Below are 18,191 nucleotides of genomic sequence, written 5' to 3'. Positions count from 1 at the left end.
GATGTACTTACACACTGCTCTTGGTACCCTTAATCAATACCAAGACCATAGGGAGGCGCTGTTTCTGTGGCGTGCAGGTCTGGATTAAGAAATTTTGCGGGTTTAAACGTTGAAGATTATGGTAATCACCGCTGCTTCATTAACAAATAGGAGCAACACTAAATCATAAAATATGATCAACCAAGTTCTAATTCTTCCCATTATAACTACTGGTGCTTTTTCCAGACGTCCAATTCTTCAAAAAGTTGCTTTTTGTTTTTTTCTTTTTTGACGTCCCTCTAGTAAGGAAGCCCGTACTTAATGCTGAATCATCCCCAGACTCGTAAACCAGAAACCCAAAAAGGCAAGGTTGGGCTGAGCAGAACCCCGGCTATCAACATACAGGGAGACCTGTGTGAGTGAGCGAACCCGGAACATTAGGGTAGGAGCGGATCAAACGTAACGTTCCTAGAACGGGTCTAATCCAAGATGCAGAGATGATCTCAGGACAAGCCCAGAGAAGCCTGGGCAGCGAGGAGGGTCCAGCATGCCCGGAGAGGCCACCCCAGCCTGCACTAGCCGCTAGAGACAACTGCCGCCAGGCCCCAGGAACTCACCTAGGAGGCACTGCTGGATGGAGATGGGGTGGAGCTAGAGAGGGAGGGGAAGGGGCCAGGGCCGAATTACAAGCGGGAGAGGGTAGGGAGCGGATCCCGAGAAAGGAGCAAGGCCAGTCCCGGAAGCAGAAACCAACAGGGGGTGCTCAGGGGTACCGGTAGGGCCAGAAGAAGGGCGGAACTGGAGCAGGGGCGAATCTGGGGGTGGGTCAGGACTGGGCAGGGGCGAGAGGAAGGCCCGAAGGCGTAGCCCGTTGTGAGGTTACGATCTCGAGAAGAGGTCAGACCAGGGCCCAGAGGGAGGGTCAGGGGCGTGACCACGACGCAGGCGGCGGGGTAAGGCGGGTCCAAGCCCAGGAGGCGGGGCCTGGGCGGGGCCAGGGCTCCGGGGCGGGACCAAGACCGGACAACGAAGGAGGGTAGAGGCAGGGAGAGGCCGCACGCTCAGACGGCGGGCGGCTGCAGGCCCAGGACGTGCAGGGCCAGGGCGAGCAGGCCGAGGAGCAGCAGCAGCCCGAGCAGCAGCCGCAGGAGCGTCCGCGCCGCGGAGCGGGGCCTCCCGGCCGTGGACTGCACGTATCGGTCCACGGCGTCGGCGAAGCTGAACTTGTCGGGCGCGTAGCCCAGCTGGGCGCGGGCCTTGCCGATCTGGAAGGTGTGCGTCACGGCCACGCTGCGCACCTGCGGGGAGAGGCGAGGCAGCCGAGGGGCGGGACTAGTGGGGGGGAGCAACCTCCACCTTGTTTTGCCGAAAGGGAAGAGAGGGCTTCCATCGCGCAGCCCTTTAAGAGGACCAATGTGCGGTGTCTTGCTCCTGAGATGCCCTATTCCGGAAGGACTTCCTTTCTCTCGTCCATCTCTATATTCCTCGAGGGCGCCGCCTCCAGGATGCGCATCTCGCTCACCCAACTCCTCAGTTCCCCAAAAGCCAAGGGCCCACCTGTGCACTTCCCTTCCCTGGCCTAGCACGGTGCTGGGACTCAGGACGCCCTTGAAACATTTTTGGGTGTTCGTTAGGAGACTTTGAACGCCCCGCCTACGCCTTGGGTTTGGCTCCGGTAAAACGTGTCCAGGAAACTTGGCTTCTCAGCCCACAGCCCCAGACCAAGCCTGGCCAGACGTGCCGCAGGGCGGAGCCTTCACACCCCTGCTGATTAACTAAGCTTCCCTAAGAGAGGATTTCAATTATGCAGAAGTGATTCCTCTCCAGGGTCTGAGCTGCGTTTCTCCTCAGCTGCCAGATGCCTGGGTCCCACAGGCTTCAAGAGTAGTGACAGCTATCAATTACAGAACTTACTCTCTGTACCTGACCTGGGCCAAATCCTTTCTAGGCCTTATCTCATTTAATCCTCTGGGGTGGTACTACCACCATCTCCTCTTTACACATTTGAAAATTGAAGATCAGAGAGGTTAAGTGACTTGCCCAGGGTCACACAGGGGAGCCAGATACTAGCCCATGCTCTTCCCTGCTATGCGGGGACTAGGAGGATGCCCTCCTACCTGACCCTGACACATTTCTTCCTCTTGTTCCTCAGCTGGACACTGGGAAGGGGTCCACTAGTTGCTTGATTCTCCCACAGCACTGAAACAGCCCCCAGAGTCATGCCCTAGTCTTGGATGCTTGTGGGAGGAGAGAGGGAGACAGGCCAATTCTTGTCCCTTTTTGCCCCAGCTAGTAAGTTCAGAGATTTGGAGGATACAGCTGTGAACTAGATAAGCAGGGTCCTGGAACACAGTATTCTCAGATGTCAGGCTTAGATGTCACCTCCTCTGGGAAGCCTCAGACCTGGCTTAGGTGCCCCTTCTGTGTGCTCTGAAGTTCCTCCTAATTTCTCCTAGTATAGCCCTATCACAGTGTGTTGAGTTGCCCAGTTACTGGGCTGTCTTCCCCTTTGGCCTGTGAGCTCCTTGGGGGTAAGGACTATGTCTTGCCTGCACTGCTCAGCACAATGCCTGGCACACAGTAGGTGCACAATACATGTTAAGTGAACCAAAGGCTATAAAGGCAAACTAGAGGGCTGGCTGGTATGTCACAGACTGACCAGCAGAGGGCGCCCGAGCCATGGTGTCCAGAAACTTCTCCAGCTAACCAGGGATCCTTTGTTCCTGAGTTGAACAAGGAAACCCACAAGAGAGGAGAAGGAGGGGAGCCAGGGCCCTGCCCGACCACAGTTCAGCAGCAACTTGGCAGCTGTTGTACATGGATGTGACTCTCGACACATTTCACAAGCTAGTGGTGAAGCTTGAAATCATTTAGTTCTGGTCTGAGTTCGAATCTCAGCTCTGCTACTTAAGTGAATGATCATGGGCAGATTATTTCACCCATGTGTGTGTCTCATTTCTTCCTCTGTAAGTGGAGACAATAAGAGAAGCTACAATTGAGAGTGGAAGTGAAGATTAAGTGAGATAAAGCACAGTACCGGGCATATCATTACCACTTAACAGACGGTCGCTATCGTCATTAATCTCTTTCCTCTGCTAGTCTGGGTGGTTCAAAGGAGAAACCTAGGGAATTGCTTCCTGCTGTGGCCCATTCTCCATTTCCCAAGTTAGAGAGCACTGAGCTTGGAGAGTGAAACCAGTTCCAGAATGGTGTCACCTTGGACAGGTCACTGACTGCTCTAGTGCTCAGTTTCTCATCATAAAATGAGATCGTAATCTTTAGCCCTTTCTAACAGCAGGGCATCAGGGAGAATCAAATGAGAGAGTGGACTGGAAGGATTTTGCAAATAACACCAAACACCACTTGTTGCTTTACTGTTTATAGTCTGTATTAAAACATCCTCTCCTTTAAGCTGTAAATGCAAATAGAAAACTGCATCATCCTTATTTGAGAAGAGTATTCTGTACACAGTAGATACTTAATATATACTTCTTATTGAGTAAGCATGAACAGTGAGCCTAAAACCACCAACCAAGCTGGCTGCGTGTGTGTGTGTGTGTGTGTGCATGTGTGTGTGTGTGTGTGTGTACTGAGGGCTGGTAGGGTTGGTGGGGAATGGTGGCATTCAAAAAAGTGAATGTCCTGGGGAGCCTCCAGCCTGGCTGGGAAGATAAGCTGCTTATGGATGAAATGACAGTGATGAGGGATGGGCTTGAAGCTGTCGCCCTTCAGACCAAGAGAGCACAGCCTAAGCAAAAGCCCAGAGGTTGGGATGAGTATGAAGGAGCTAGCAGTAGATTGGGGCCCACATGGAAGGTTCTGAGACCTCAGACAAGCATCAGTTATGGTGTCACAGGGGTGAGGGGTGGTGGCAGTGGGGGTATGGAGAAAAGGCAGGAGGGCAAGTGAGGGGGCACCAGGGCACAGGGGTCCCCTAGCAGCAGCCCACTTACCTCACTCCGGGTGAGCAGTGGAGGGACAATGCAGATGGGCCTCAGGGCCAGGTGTAGATACTCCATCACCGTGGCTGTGAGGGGAGAGAAGGGCCAATGACCAGGGTGCCTCGCTCTATGCAAACTCCAGGGAGGCCCCCAGGGACAAAGCTGGGGGCATTATTTGCTTTGCGAGGGGGACTCTTCACTTTGCAAAAATTTCCTGTCTTTGGATTCCATTAAATCAGCAGTACTCAGCACACGCCGGGGGCCTTGTTTGGCTGTGAAATGTGTCACAAGTAAGTTGTTATTAACATTAAAGGACTGACGTTTTTAATTATCTCTATAATCATGTCTCTCTCTCTCTCCCTCCTATTCCCATATACTCTCTTGAGTAGGAGAGGAAGAAGCTGGAGCAGACTCTGGAGCACTTTTAAAAGTGCTGATGTTTCCCTTGTCCCCTTGCTTCCTGCTGATGCTGATATAATTGGTCTGGGGTGTGGCTGAGGCATTTTCATATCTTAACAGCTCCCAGGTGATTCTAATCTGCAGCCAGGGTTAAGAACCACTGAGTTACAGTTAGCTCCTGGGAACTGGGGATGTATATACATTCCTCTGAAACTGCCAGAACCCCCATGGCTGATCTTTTCTCTGGCGGTCAAGGAACATCAATCACTGTGGCGATGCTGTGCATGAGAAGTCATCCCGCATGTGTGCCCTGGTGGACAAAAGTTTGCAAACTCCTGCTTTAAATGGCAAGCATCCCAATGCATTTAAAATACAATCGATCCAGCAGAAGTTTTCTAGGAACACAGTTACTTGTGACTTGAGGGCCACCTGTCCCCTCAGCCTGATCACTCCATGCCTGAAGCCTGTGCTACATTCTGCTGGAAGGAGGCCAAGAGGGGGATGCTGGGAGTGGGAGTCGAGACAGACGTTTAAGGTGAGGAGGGGAATCTATAGTCAAAAGAGAACCTCCACATGTCAAAAAGCAGCCTTAACTTCAGGGTGACCTTGGGGGACGGGGCAGCCACAGGGCTCCCTTTCCCCCTGACTGGCATAAAGCCTTCCAGCACAAGCCACAGGGCCCATGTGTGAATTCTGCGTTTCCCGCTTTCTCACTGTGGCACCACGGGCAGGTTGCTAATGCCTCAGAGCCCCAGTTGTCTCATCTTTACAATGGGCCCAATCATACCCACTTTGCAAGTGGGATAGGGTTTAAACAGGGCCAGGACTCGAGTGAGGGGAGTGAGGGCCTGGGGTGCAAAATTTCAGGAGGCACTTGCTCTTGGGCTGGACAAGTACAGATCGGGCTTGGAACCCTTGGACCCTGAGAGTGAGTGTCTCCTTAAATGTGGTGCCCTTGGTGCCTCATTTGCCCCCACCTAGTCCTGGCCCAGGGTTTAAAATGAGGTAATGCACGACCACCTGGCACACGGAGGGCTTTTTACACACACACTCCTTTCCTTACCTGTCAGGTAAACCCAGGAGGTAGGCACCTGGATCCAGGGCTGGCTGTACCCTAGCTTCTCAAACTGCAAGGAAACATGGCCTAAGATGAGAACAGGTCCTACAGGGGCTGGTGTGGGAAGACCACATGTTCCCTTTACACCAGGGCCAGCAGAGGTACCTCCTGGCCCCTCGCCTGCCCACCTAAGGCGGCAGACCCCACGGCCAGCACCAAGCCTGTGCCAGACTTGAAATGAAATCCACACCTTGACCTGGAAACCTCAAGGAGGAACTGAATGCATGGGGTGGGTTTTTAACTTGGGATCATTCACATCATTTAATTATTGTTTACATCTGCCTACGCCCAAAGACACTGCAAGGCACTTATGTAGAATCTGATTTTTCTAGAATTGACTTTTCTGCTATTAAAGAAAAAAAACAAAACAAAAAACAGCATATGTGTGGAGAGTGGTAGGAGATGCATGAAGAGATGGGCTGGCACAGGATGAATGAAGGTCTTCACTTGTATAAAAACTCTCCAGGTCAAAGAGACAGACAATAACAAGTGTTGGCAAGGATGTGGAGAAATTGGAACCTTCATACACTGCTGGTGGGAATGTAAAATGGTACAGCCACTTTGGAAAACAGTCTGGCAGTTTCTCAAAAAGTTAAACATAGAGATACCATAGGACCCAGCAATTCTGCTCCTATATACCCAAGAGAAATGAAAACATACATCCACACAAAAACTTACACAGGAATGTTCATAGCCGCATTACTGATAATAGGCAAAAAGTGGAAAAACCCAAATTTCTATCAACTGATGAATGGATAAACAAAATGTAGTATATCCATAGAATGGAATATTTTTTGGCAATAAAAAAGAATGAAGTACTAATACGATCCATGCTACGGCATGGAAGAACCTTGAAAACATGACGTCTAGGAAAGAAGCCTAACACAAAAAGGTCACACATTATATGATTCAATTTACATCAAATGTCCAGGATAGGCAAATTCATAGAGACAGAAAGTAGATTAGTGGTTGCCTAGGGCTGGGGGTGGTACAGAGAGGGCGTAAAGAGAAGTGACTGGTAAAGGGAACAGATTTGGGAGGGTTCTCTTTTTGGAGGGTGATGAAATATTCTAAAATTTATTACTGTGAGGATTGCAAGACTCTGAATATACTAAAAACCACTGAATTGCACGCTTTAAATAGGTGAATTGTACGGAATATGAATCATGTCTCGACAAAGCTGTTAAGCTGACATGCGAGGGCCTGAACGCCCTGGGGATGTTTCCCCAGCACAGGGTTTCTGGCAGGCCTGGCCCAGGAGAGTCTGTAGGCTGCTGGGGGGTAGGCCAGGCCTCTGGGAGGGGCTGCAGCGCAGGAGGCCCCAGGGCCACACGTCCCTTTGTGCTTCGATCTACTCCCCACTTACCTCTTTCAGAGGCTCAGCACATAATACGGTGGGTCACAAGCAAAACTCCCCAGTCAACATAATCCGGAAGCAGGCTAGGAGGGACTACGGCAAACAGGGGGAGCACATGGCCCCCCAAAGGGGCAGCCACAACCCAGCTCCAGCCAGTTCCAATGTCACCCAGTGGACACTGTTGCCAGAGCTGGGTTTTTTTTTTTTTTTTTTTTTTTTTGGTGAGGAAGATCAGCCCTGAGCTAACATCCATGACAATCCTCGTCTTTTTGCTGAGGAAGTCTGGCCCTGAGCTAACATCCGTGCCCATCTTTCACCACTTTCTGTGGGACGCCCCCACAGCATGGCCTGACAAGCGGTGCCTCGGTGCGCACCTGGGATGCCAGCAGCAGAGCACGCACACTTAACTGATACGCCACTGGGCCGGCCCCCCAGAGCTGGTTTTTAATGTGAAATCTTTTGATTTTTTGGAAGTAGGAAAGAATGACAGGGAAAGAAGACGTGAGGATCCCCGGATTCTCATTTGGGGTGGGGGCGGGCGTCTGGGCACCTACCAGCGGGGCCATCCACTCGAAGAGGTTGACGCTCTCTCCGTCGTTGATATAGTACACCTGCCCACTCTGAGGGGGACCCATGGGGAGAGGGACAGTCAGGCACCTGCCCAATGCCTGACCCCACCCTTTCAGATGGCTCCTAGCAGCTGCCCCAAGGCCCCAGTTCTCCTGAGCAGCCACCGAGGAGTCCTGGCTGGCCCCTGGCCCTGGGGACAGACCTGGGCAATTCCCTTTGAAATCTGAGGCTGCCACACTGACTAGCTGTGTGACCCCAAGGGAGTCACTTAACCTCTCTGTACCTCAGTTTCTTCATCTGAGAAATGGGAGGATATTATTATGTCCAAGAGGGGATTTCCCTCTTGGGCTGTTGTGAAGATTAAACGCCACAGTATATGTAAAATGCTTAGCATTTGGTGACCATTATTCTGGGATCAACAACACCTACCTCACAGGGTCACTGAGAGGAGATAATGATGCTCTATAAAGACACCCCACCCTCCGTCTTCCCTGGGCCAACAGTCCCACCAGCCATCTTGAGTTGAGGAGAACTGTGTGTGACCCAGGAATCCCCTAGGGATGGGGCACCCTGCCTGCAGCCCCTGGGTGGGGTGAGGTGGGGGGAGCATAGAGGAGACTCACGGCCACGTAGCCCTTGGCTGCAGTGAGGGCCTCGGCCGCCAGCACATGTGCCTGCACCAGATTGCGCACGTGGACCCAGTTCATCCGAGTCCTGCAGTCCCCAAATCGGAACATGAACAGCCTCTTCTTGATGTGGCTCTGGAGGGGGCGGCAAACACAGACCCAAGCCTGGAGCGGCTTTAAATTCCATCTACATGCTGACAGCTCCCACATTTCCAGCTCCAGGCCCGACCCCTCTGCCCCAGACCCAGGCCTTCCTGACATCTCCACTTGGTGGTCCTCGTCCTGGAGTGAGCGCCCGCTCTTGGCTCCTGTTGCACCTGCGCCTCCCTCCCATCTCTGCTGACAGCACTCCACAGCTCAGCCGACACCTGGCAGCCTCCTTTGCCTTCCCTTCTCCCACACTCCACACCCCGCTCATCCGCACATCCCGTTGGCTCAACGATTAAAATCTGTCCAGAATCCAACCACTTCTCACCACCCCTCATCTCTTACCTGGAAACCGAAACAGCTTCCTAACTGGCCCCCTGCTTCCACCCTTGGCCCTGTGGGCTGTTCTCCACGTAGCCAGGGGACCCTTGTGAATCCTAAATCACATCATGTGTCCCCTGCTCAGAACCTCCCGGGCTGCCCATCCTGCCAGGTGGAAAGCCGCAGTTCTGACAACGGCCGAGGAGGCCCCAGCTTCTCTCTGACTTCATCTCCTAATAACCAGCTCGCTCGCTCGCTGGCTCGCTCAGCTCTAGCCACTCAGCCTTCCCCCGCAAGAATGTGCCAGAAGGTTCAACTTCAGGGCTTTGGACTAGCTGTTCCCTCTGCCTGGAAGGCCCCTCCCAATACCTGTGTGACGCACTCATCACCTCCTTCAAGCTGATGCTGCGATGTCCCTGCTTGGTGAGGCTCCCCTGACTGCTGGCACTCCAGGCTCTCCCACCTTCCTCCACTTTTCCTTCTTCCTCACTGTACCTTCGAACATTCCTTATCCTTTATCATGTTTATTTATCTCCTCATGTGAGAATATAAGCCCCCAAAGTGCAGAATCATTGTCTGTTTTGTTCACTGATCTGTGCCCAAACCTCAATAGTCATCTTCCTCATCTTCAGGTTTGTGCCCAAGCTGTCTCCTCTGTCAGACCTTCTTTCTACCACCCCATTTCCTCAGTTAATTTCTTCTTTTCTTTCCAAACAGCATAGGCATCACTTCCTCCAGGAAGCCCTCCTGAACCTCCCCTGCCAGGCTCTCTCTGCTGTGCTTCTTCCTCTCCACAGCCCTGACCACACTGAACCTGTGACTGTGGCATCTGTCTCCCTGCCCAGGCTGTGAGAAATCTGAGAACAGGGCTTAGAGTCCCTTGGAGCTATATTCCTGGCACCCAGCTTTCTCTGGAGAGCGGTTTTCTACATGAAGACCCTTGTGCTGGTGGCATGAGACGAGCACCTGGGCCTCAGGGAGCCCACGTCTGTGTGGGGGCAACAGGCTCCCTTCTGCCTCTGAGTCATAGTGTCTCCCCCACCTGTGCCTAGCCCTGGCTGGCGCACACTGAGAGCTCTGTCCCTGCTGGACCTGATGGGGGCAGGGGCATCTCCCAGAAGTGCGAGTCCAGGGACACTGCCCCAAGACTAACACAGTGACAGTGGGCTGGGAGGGCCCCAATCCAGGTACACATCAGCCAGGCTCCTCCTGTGCCTCAGGCCTGGGGCTAGGATGACATACCGCCACTCGGGGCAGGTGCCTCTGCTCTTCAGGGCCATAGATCCCCGGGGGCCGGAGCACACATGTCCGCAGAGTGCCTCCTCCTAGGACACAGGAAAGCACAATCAGGGGCCTGGGGAAGGGGGGACCAGTAGGGAGAGGGACAGAAAGGCTGTCCACATTTCCTAGTCCTTACCTGGACAGGTTAGCAGAGAAGATCGGCCCTTGGGGTTTCTTCATTCAATTAATTATTCTCTCAGTTGATCAATAAATCATTCAACAAATACTATTCAGAGCTCCTCCGACCTCACCCCCAGCACTGAGCCCTGGGATGGATGCTGTGGAGAATCCAAGGATGACCAAGAAATGGTCCCTGCCCTCATGGTGCTCACAGGCCGGTAACAGAGGCAAGACCTAGATGCTGACATGGGCATGGCCCGTGAGAGTTGACCCAGCACTTGGCAGGCATGATCTCCTTTGACTCTCCTGAAAGTCCTACTGTGCTCATTTTACAGATGTACACAGACTCACACTCCCTCATGCCAACTGCTGTAGTTCTTTCCTTTTCTGATCATCAGTTAGATAAGGACTATGATGGCTCTCAGAGAGGTCCTACTATGTGCCTAGTGCTCTGGTAAGCTGCCATTTTTTTTCTTTGAGGAAACTCTTCAGGTGGGAGCTGTTATTATCCCTGTTCTATGAATAAAAGAACCAAGGCTCAGAGAAGGATGTGATTTGCCTAACGGCACACAGCTCAGCATAGTGGAGCTGAGATGGGGGACGAAAGCCCAGGCTCTTTCCACTAAAACCCCTGCCTCTTGGTGATACCACACTAACAAACAGACTCCGTCTTTCAGCTCTCTCAGCCTTAATCTCCTCACCTGGAAAATGGGGGCCTTGTAAGTGGTGTAGCATTATACTTTCCAGACAATCAGTGGAGGAAGGAAAAGACTAGAAGCTGTCAGCACAAGAGCCTGGGGGTCTGTTCCCCTAACTCTCAAAGCTCTGTGCCGGCAGGGTCCCCCAGACCAAGAAGAGCTTGGTCCAGAGCTTCCTAAATTCTCTGCCAAGGGGCCCCCAGTGGTGGGAGTGATGAACATGTCTCCCCCAGGGAAGTCTGGGGGTACAGTATGAAGGGCTGCCACAAACATATTTCTTTGAAGTCTTAAGTCTACAAAAATTTCAGTTTACTCCCATAATCCATTTGGTTAAGATTTAAAAAAATATATTTTAAATTACTTATTTTGTAAATTGACTCCCAACCCCAACTCCTTAACTGAGATGGAACCTCCTGGAAGAGGTTCTGCCCTCCTGAGGCTCAAGTTCCCAAGGTGCTATGTCCCCAGTTTGGGAAAGCCTCATGTAGACCATCCTCTGGGACCTTCCTCTGGGGATCCCCTCCCCCTCTACCCAAGGTCTGGGGGGACTGTCAGTCTAGATGCATTGCTGTTCCCTGAGGTGGTGGCCATGGGACCCAAGCTGGGCCAATGACATGTTCTCACCCAGGAATGTGACTCTGGGCATCACAGACACCAGGACCCAAAATCCTAGGAGTGGGGTCATCCTGAAGAGACTGATCACCAGCTCCTGCCACCCTGGTCCCTGGAGCTGCCCCTGTCCTTTCTAAGCCCTGGTGGTCATTTTTCTGGAAATATATTTTCCAGAAGCTATCCCACATCCTTCCACTATCAGTTCCCTTTTCCCCATAAATCAGTTAAGGCTGGTGTCTCCAGGTCATAAAACACCCTGACTGCTCCCCCTCCAACACCCTCACTTTACAATGAGGCCTAGTATAGGCGGTTGAGTGGTGGCCCCCAGAAGATATGTCCACGTCCCAGAACCTGTGGATGTGACCTTATTCGGAAAAAGAGTCTTTGCAGATGTAACTAAGGATCTCAAAATGAGGTCATCCTGGATTATCTGGGGGGGCCCTAACTCCACTGTCAATGTCCTTATAAGAGACTCACAGAGAAGAGACAGCTGGAGAAGAGGAGAAGGCCATGCAGATGGAGGCAGAGACTGGAGGGATACAGCCACACACCAAGGGAATGAATGGGACCACCAGAAGCTGGAAGAAAGGAAGGATTTTCCCCTAGAGCCTTTGGAGGGAGTACAGCCCAACTGACACCTTGATTTCAGACTTCTGGCCTCCAGAACTGTGAGAGAAGAAATTTCTATTGTTTTAAGCCACCAAGTTTGTCCTGGTGGCCTCAGGACACTAATACACCCAGAGACAGGAGGACACAGCCACATTCACACTGAGCTGGGGTCTGCATGTCTCAGACTCTGCTACAGGGACCAGGGCTCTCTATGTTGGGTTAGAGACAGTCTCAGGGACCAGCTTGGGTGGTAGAGACTGGAAATCACCCAGTGTGACCGTGGCTAGACTCCTGGAAGGCAGGTATCAGATGAGCTTTTCTGTAAACAGCCTGAAGCTAATTTTAAACTCTGGGTCACCTGGGCACAGTAGGGGGGAGGTCGGCTTGCAGCTGACATGAGCTGGCGGGGCACTGGGCAGCCACGTCACAGAGGGGCTGGGCAGAGCGTATCCATGACTCTCCTGACCGTGGAAAGCTGGGGATGCTCGTATAAATAATTCTCGGCCAGAGGATTAGGTGTCAGGCTTGTAGCTGCTGGTCCAGCCAGGGGAGGCCCCAGGGAGAGAAGAGAATCAACTGCACAGGGTCAAACCCCTGGGAAAACACAGCTGGATGTTCCCACTGGGATCAGGGATTGAGACCTGACAGGCCCATGATGATGGGGTGGGGTGTGAAGGATTTTAGGGAAAAGAATCCATGTTTAGGGACCTGATCAGCTGTTGGCTACAGTACAGCACGATGGTGAAGCCCCAGGCTCTGCTTCTAGACCCCGGGGTGGGGTGGGGGGTGGGGTCAAATCCCACCTCTGCCACCAGTAGCTGTGTGACCTTGAGCTAAGTCAGCTAACCTCTCAGCCTCCGTTTCCTCCCCTGTAAATTTGGGGGGTTATAATCTCAAGCATCCCTTGCTTTCCAAATCTACTTGGCTCCTGAGTTTAGACAGTAAGAGAAACCAAGTTTTCTGACTCTTTAGTTTCTGAATTCTAGAAAGCAAGTAGTGATCATTTGGATAGCAGGGAATCTACCTGAATCTATTTGGCTCCTGAATTTGCAAAGCAAGAGATGCCTACAGCTCTTACCTCAGATGGATGCTGTGAAGAGTTAATGAGACTTCTGCATATAAAATTAGCATGTAAAATAGGGCCTGGCATGTAGTCAGCACTGGATAAACATGGACTGTCCATATCCTTTTTTTTTTAATAGTACCCATCATGATTTTATTCTCATACAAGCTCTTTGAAGAAGATTCCACTATCATCCTCATTTTTTTTTTTTTGTGAGGAAGATCAGCCCTGAGCTAACATCCATGCTAATCCTCCTCTTTTTTTTTTGCTGAGGAAGACCGGCTCTGAGCTAACATCTATTGCCAATCCTCTTCCTTTTTTTGCCCCAAAGCCCCAGTAGATAGTTGTACGTCATAGTTGCACATCCTTCTAGTTGCTGTATGTGGGACGCGGCCTCAGCATGGCCCAAGAAGCGGTGCGTCGGTGCGCGCCCGGGATCCGAACCCAGGCCGCCAGTAGCGGAGCGCGTGCACTTAACCGCTAAGCCACGGGGCTGGCCCTTTCCTCATTTTTTTATAGATCAGAAAGTGAGGCTGGGAGACAATAAGTGCACTGCCCAAGGTCACAGAGCTAAGAGGTGGTGGAGGCTGGGATTTGAACTCGGTTCAGTCTGATGCCAGTCCATAGGTGTTTAGCCACTGTGCCATCCTGCCACCTGCCAGTATTCTATTATTACCTCTCTATAACCAGAAGAGGCAATGCAGTAAGGCAGCCAAGGCCGATTTTTCTGAAAGTTATTGAAGGTTAAGCTTTAGGGCCCCTCGCTTGCATGGCCTCTCCAAAGCTCTAAACCTCATTCCATATTCATAAGTTTGTACTCTTTTATCTAAAGAGGGTCCCTCAAACTGGATCCACTCCTCTGTGGCAGAAAAAGGATCTACTCCTATCTGGTCTCTTCCCCACCAGAACATGAGCAACACGAGGGCCTGCTTTGGAAGCATCCTTTGGAAGGGAGGCAGGCTTTAGGAACATACCAGCTAAAAGCTAGAACCACACATACATTTTGGGGAGGAGGCAGTGGGCATGCGCACTTGCTGTGAGCAAGGCCCTGTGACACTCACCTGGGAGAGGCGTTCCATTGGCCATGAGGGTCAACTGGTCGGCGATGGCCTTGGTTCGGGAGTAGTGGTCCATGTGCTGCCAGAGGACAGGGAGACCAGAGCCACCAGACAGGGGTCAGTGACACTGCTGGCAATGCCTGCCCAGCCCAGGCCGGCCCCACGGCTGCACCTTTGCTTCAGACCACACGGGGCTTGGATCTGAGGACTGCTGCTGGAAATGGCCAAGCCCTGAGCCCCACTGCTCCTCCTGTCCCACTGGGCAGGAGCCACGGGAGCAGAGGAGCAGAGTTCAAGCAGCAACAATGACTAGGAGTTCCTTGAATCAGGGACGCTCCCGCCAGCCCCAGACGCCTGCTCTGGGATGCTGACGCCGGACGTGCGCAGGACGAATTATTTACATGTAGTAGTGATCACATGGCATTTTCACCTACATCACCTCTTTTCCTGCTCTCCACAACCCCGCAGTGGTGGTGTTCCCATGCCCAGATGAAGAACAGAGGCTCAGCGTGAAGTGACCTGCTCAGGGTCACACAGGCAGAAAGTGGCCTGGCTGGCTCAAGGCCAGGTCTGTCTGATTTCAAGGCCCCTGCTGGCATGACCAGCTAAAACAGGAGAAGGCCTGTGCCACCCAGTTTTGGGGACCCCTTCTTCCCGGGATGCACCTGAGTTGTGAAGGTGACCCTGGTTCCGCCCATGCCTACCCTTTGGACTGAGGGTCCCGGGCCCCGCCCACCTCTCCTGGAAGCCGGGTACCTTCTCCAGCGGGAAATATGGCACAGAGTCCTCATCACCCTGTTCTATGGGCTTCCCGCCAAATGCGACATTGACGGTGCTGGTGTAGACAAGCCTTGGAACCCGCCGGCGGACACAAACTGCAACAACAGGGGCACATGCAACACACACACACACACACGGGGCCAATGTGAGCAGGGAGTTGGCTGAGGAGGTGCCCATAGGGACCTCCTTGGGCGAATCCACCGCTCTCTAACCAGTCTCCAACACACATCCCGCTCCGGGCCTCCCAGAGTACAGAGCTGCTCAGGAGGGAAGGGCCCCTTCCTTTAACTTGCATGTAGATCAAGGCTCTGCCACTGGGCCCCCGGGGGCCGGGCCAGCTCATTCTTCCTTCTCTATGTGGCCGTGGTCCCTGAGCTACCTTGCCAGGGACAGGTCAGAAGAAAGTCTTATTCAGTGGGGACACAGGAAAAAGACACTCCAGAATCAGAGAGAAAAATGGATGCAGGACATGCCCAAGAGCCCCGATGTGGGTCTATTTTGGCAATTCAGCACCTTTTCTTACTCCCGTCTCCTCAGCCCTGAGTGCAAACTCTGCTCCCCGTGTCCCCAGACCCGTGGAGGCCACGCTGACCCCACCCCCTGCAGGGGCCTGGGCAGGTCTGCACTACAGGAAGGATGTGCTGCCACAGGCCCTCCGCAGGGGTGGGCAGGGGTAGGGGAGGAGGGTCCCACCTCTGTCCCCTCCCCTGTCCCCCAGAGCTGGGCCTGTGGCAGCGGGGAGAGAAGCAGGACACACACAGCAGGTCACACTCGGCTCTGAGCGCCTACCATCAATCACTAGCTTGGTGCCTCCAACATTTATAGACTCAATCTGCTCTTTTTGCAGCTAAAAGACAACACAGAGGTGGGAAAGTCACGGGGCTGCCTCGTGCCTCGTCACTGAGGACTGAGGCTGGGCTTGGAGTGGGGCAGGGCGGGGGCCACAGAACGCCCAGCTCAGAGGCAGGGACCCCGAGAGGCCCACGGGCTGTGCGGCAGCCCCGGGTCCAGTGACCAGCTCTGGCACCACCTCCCTGGGCAACCGGGGAGCTTCTGTCCCCCATCTGGCCCTCAGCTCCCTCACCTGCAAAGTGAAGGCAGACCCCCTGGGTGGTTGGCAGGATTAAATAAGCCCCATGGGAGGACCTGGTACAGTGCTTGGCACAGAAAAGGGACTCAAAATGTGTTGGATCGGGAAGTCTCAGTTTCCCTATCTGTCAGATGGACACAGCAATGCTGTGCATGCCCTAGCAAGGGGGTGGGGGGGCGGCGTGTGGCGTGGTGAAAAGAAAAACAACCGGTCTACTGTGAGAGCAGCTTGTGTTCCACGGACAGGGCGAAGCCCTGCATCTCATTTAATCCTTACAACTACACTAGGAGGTGGGTTCTATACTGATTTTTAAACTCTATTCTTGTTGCAGTTGTTTTTAATAGGTAATACAATCACAAGGTTAAAAATAATTCAAACAGTAAAAAGGGTACACAGTAAAAAGGATATTTCCCTCTCACTCCTGGTTCCAAGTCTCCCTTTTCCCTCCCCAGAGGTAAGCACTGTTACCAGGCTTGTGTGTTTCTAGAGATGATCTATGCTTATTAATATCAGCACACTTGTGTGAGCATCTAAATATTTACCCTAGCTTTTTTTTAAACAAATAAGAGGATATCCAACACTGTCTTTGCACCTTGGAAACTGTTCTGTTATCAGCACATAAGGAGTTACCTCATTCTTTTGAATGGCTGCATAGAATTTCATTGTGTGGATACATCACAATTTGTTTAAATAGTCCCCAGCTCATGGGCATTTAGGTTACTTTGTGTTTTGTTATTAAAAACAAGGCTGCAAATATAAAAATAAGTGTGATTTCTGAGTCAAAAGATATGTGTATGTTTCGACAGATACTGTTACACTGCTCTCTGAGGAGGTTGTGATATAAATACTAGTAATGTCCTCACTTTACAAAGAAGAAATGCAGGCTCAGAGAGTTTAAGTTAACTTGCCCTACGTCCCACAGCTAGAAAGTGGCAGGACTGACATTTGGTCCCATGGACACAAAATGCAGGCTGGGTGTAGCCCAAATCCTTCCTGGAGTAGGTGAAGAGCAATAATGAATATGCGGGCATGGAGGGGTGTGGCGGGCAGAGCCAGGATCTGAACCCCGCCTGCACTGTCTGATTCCAGGTACTGTATATGAGGGGCTCACCTTCTCAGCACCCGACATTCCGTAGGACGCCATGTGGAAGACACAGTCCACCCCTTCGAAGGCATGGTACAGGGCTTCTTCATCTCGGACATCAGCCTGAAACGGGGAAGGAAGAGATGGGGCAGGAAGTTTGGGTCCAAGGCAACAACTGTGCACCTTGCCAGGTCCCAGAGCTGGCCCCCCGTCCTCCCAGGCCAGAAGGAGAGGCTGCAGGGCAGGATTTACTGTATGATTCTCCAGGGCGTCACCATCACCATCAGCCCCATTTGTGGAGCTAAGTCACAGGGGCTGTGCTCAGGGATCTACGTGTACTATCTCACTGACCCCCAGTGAGACCCCTATGAAGCAGATATGATTAGTGTCCCCTTTCTGTGGATGAGGACGTGAGGCTCAGAGATGTGGAGCCTTGGGTCATGGCTGCCAGAGCTAGAGCTGGAGCTTCAACAGTCTGACTCCACAGCCTGTGCCCCACACCTTGCCACTGGCTTCACATGAGATACTGTCCCTCAACCTCCACCTCCAGCCTGGGTCCCCCACCAGTCCCCCAAGACCCTCGTCACTGCACCTGGATGAACTCGGCCCCTGGGAACAGCTCCCACTGGGGTCTGCGGAGGTCGAGCAGGATGACAGAAGTGCCGCTCCCGGCCAGGCTGGAACCCAGGCTGAAGCCCAGGTAGCCTCCTCCTCCAGTCACCAGAACCTTCTGCCTGGGGGCCTGCACGGATGTGGCTTGAGTCTGCTGCTGTGGCACTGGTGTTGGGGCTGTTGTTGGCTTACTGGGTCTGAGCCCAGGCCCTACCCCTGGCCCAGGTAATGGCACAGATCCTGGCCCAGGCCCCAGACCTGGTCCAGGCCCTGAAGTAGCACTAGGCCCCAGCCCAGACTCTGACACTGCACCAGGCCCTGGTCTAGGTTCTAGAACCACAGCAGGCCCTGGCCCAGATCCTGACACAGCACCAGGCCCCGGCCCAGACCCAGACACTGCACCAGGCCCCAGAACAGCACCAGGCCCTGGTCCAGGTGTGGACACAGCATCAGGCCCCAGCCCAGACCCCAACACTGCCCCAGGACCCGGAACAGCCCCGGGCCCTGGCCCAGGTCTGGACACAGCACCAGGCCCCAGCCCAGGCTCCAGAACAGTACCAGGCCCCGGCCCAGGCCCCGACTCAGACCTCAGGCCTGAGACCCCTCCCCAGGCCTGGCAGACAGGGCAGCTCTTCTCCCTTTGGCCTGGAGCTCTGCAGGCCTCTGGGGAGGAGCCTGCCGGATTGGGCTTCATCCTCTACTGAGCCATGTGCACCCAGAGTCTGTC

General features: G+C 53.1%; 1 protein-coding gene across 1 annotated transcript; it reads right to left on the bottom strand.

Annotated features, from left to right (window-relative positions):
- Positions 1–1,040: 1,040 nt before the first annotated feature.
- SDR42E2 (short chain dehydrogenase/reductase family 42E, member 2) lies at positions 1,041–18,191 on the bottom strand. The gene is made up of 11 exons (XM_058568873.1): positions 17,445–18,191; positions 16,880–16,975; positions 15,468–15,525; positions 14,655–14,773; positions 13,902–13,977; positions 9,700–9,782; positions 7,987–8,124; positions 7,348–7,413; positions 5,383–5,446; positions 3,933–4,006; positions 1,041–1,277 (listed from the first exon to the last, which is right to left on the bottom strand). Exons 1-11 carry the CDS (start codon positions 18,156–18,158, stop codon positions 1,041–1,043), a joined length of 1,725 nt encoding a protein of 574 aa, XP_058424856.1. The 5' UTR covers positions 18,159–18,191.

This window comes from Diceros bicornis, chromosome 26, assembly GCF_020826845.1.
Source record: "Diceros bicornis minor isolate mBicDic1 chromosome 26, mDicBic1.mat.cur, whole genome shotgun sequence".
NCBI lineage: Eukaryota > Metazoa > Chordata > Mammalia > Perissodactyla > Rhinocerotidae > Diceros > Diceros bicornis.
Note: the sequence above shows the minus strand (reverse complement) of the source record. Positions and strands in the feature narration are given on the sequence as shown.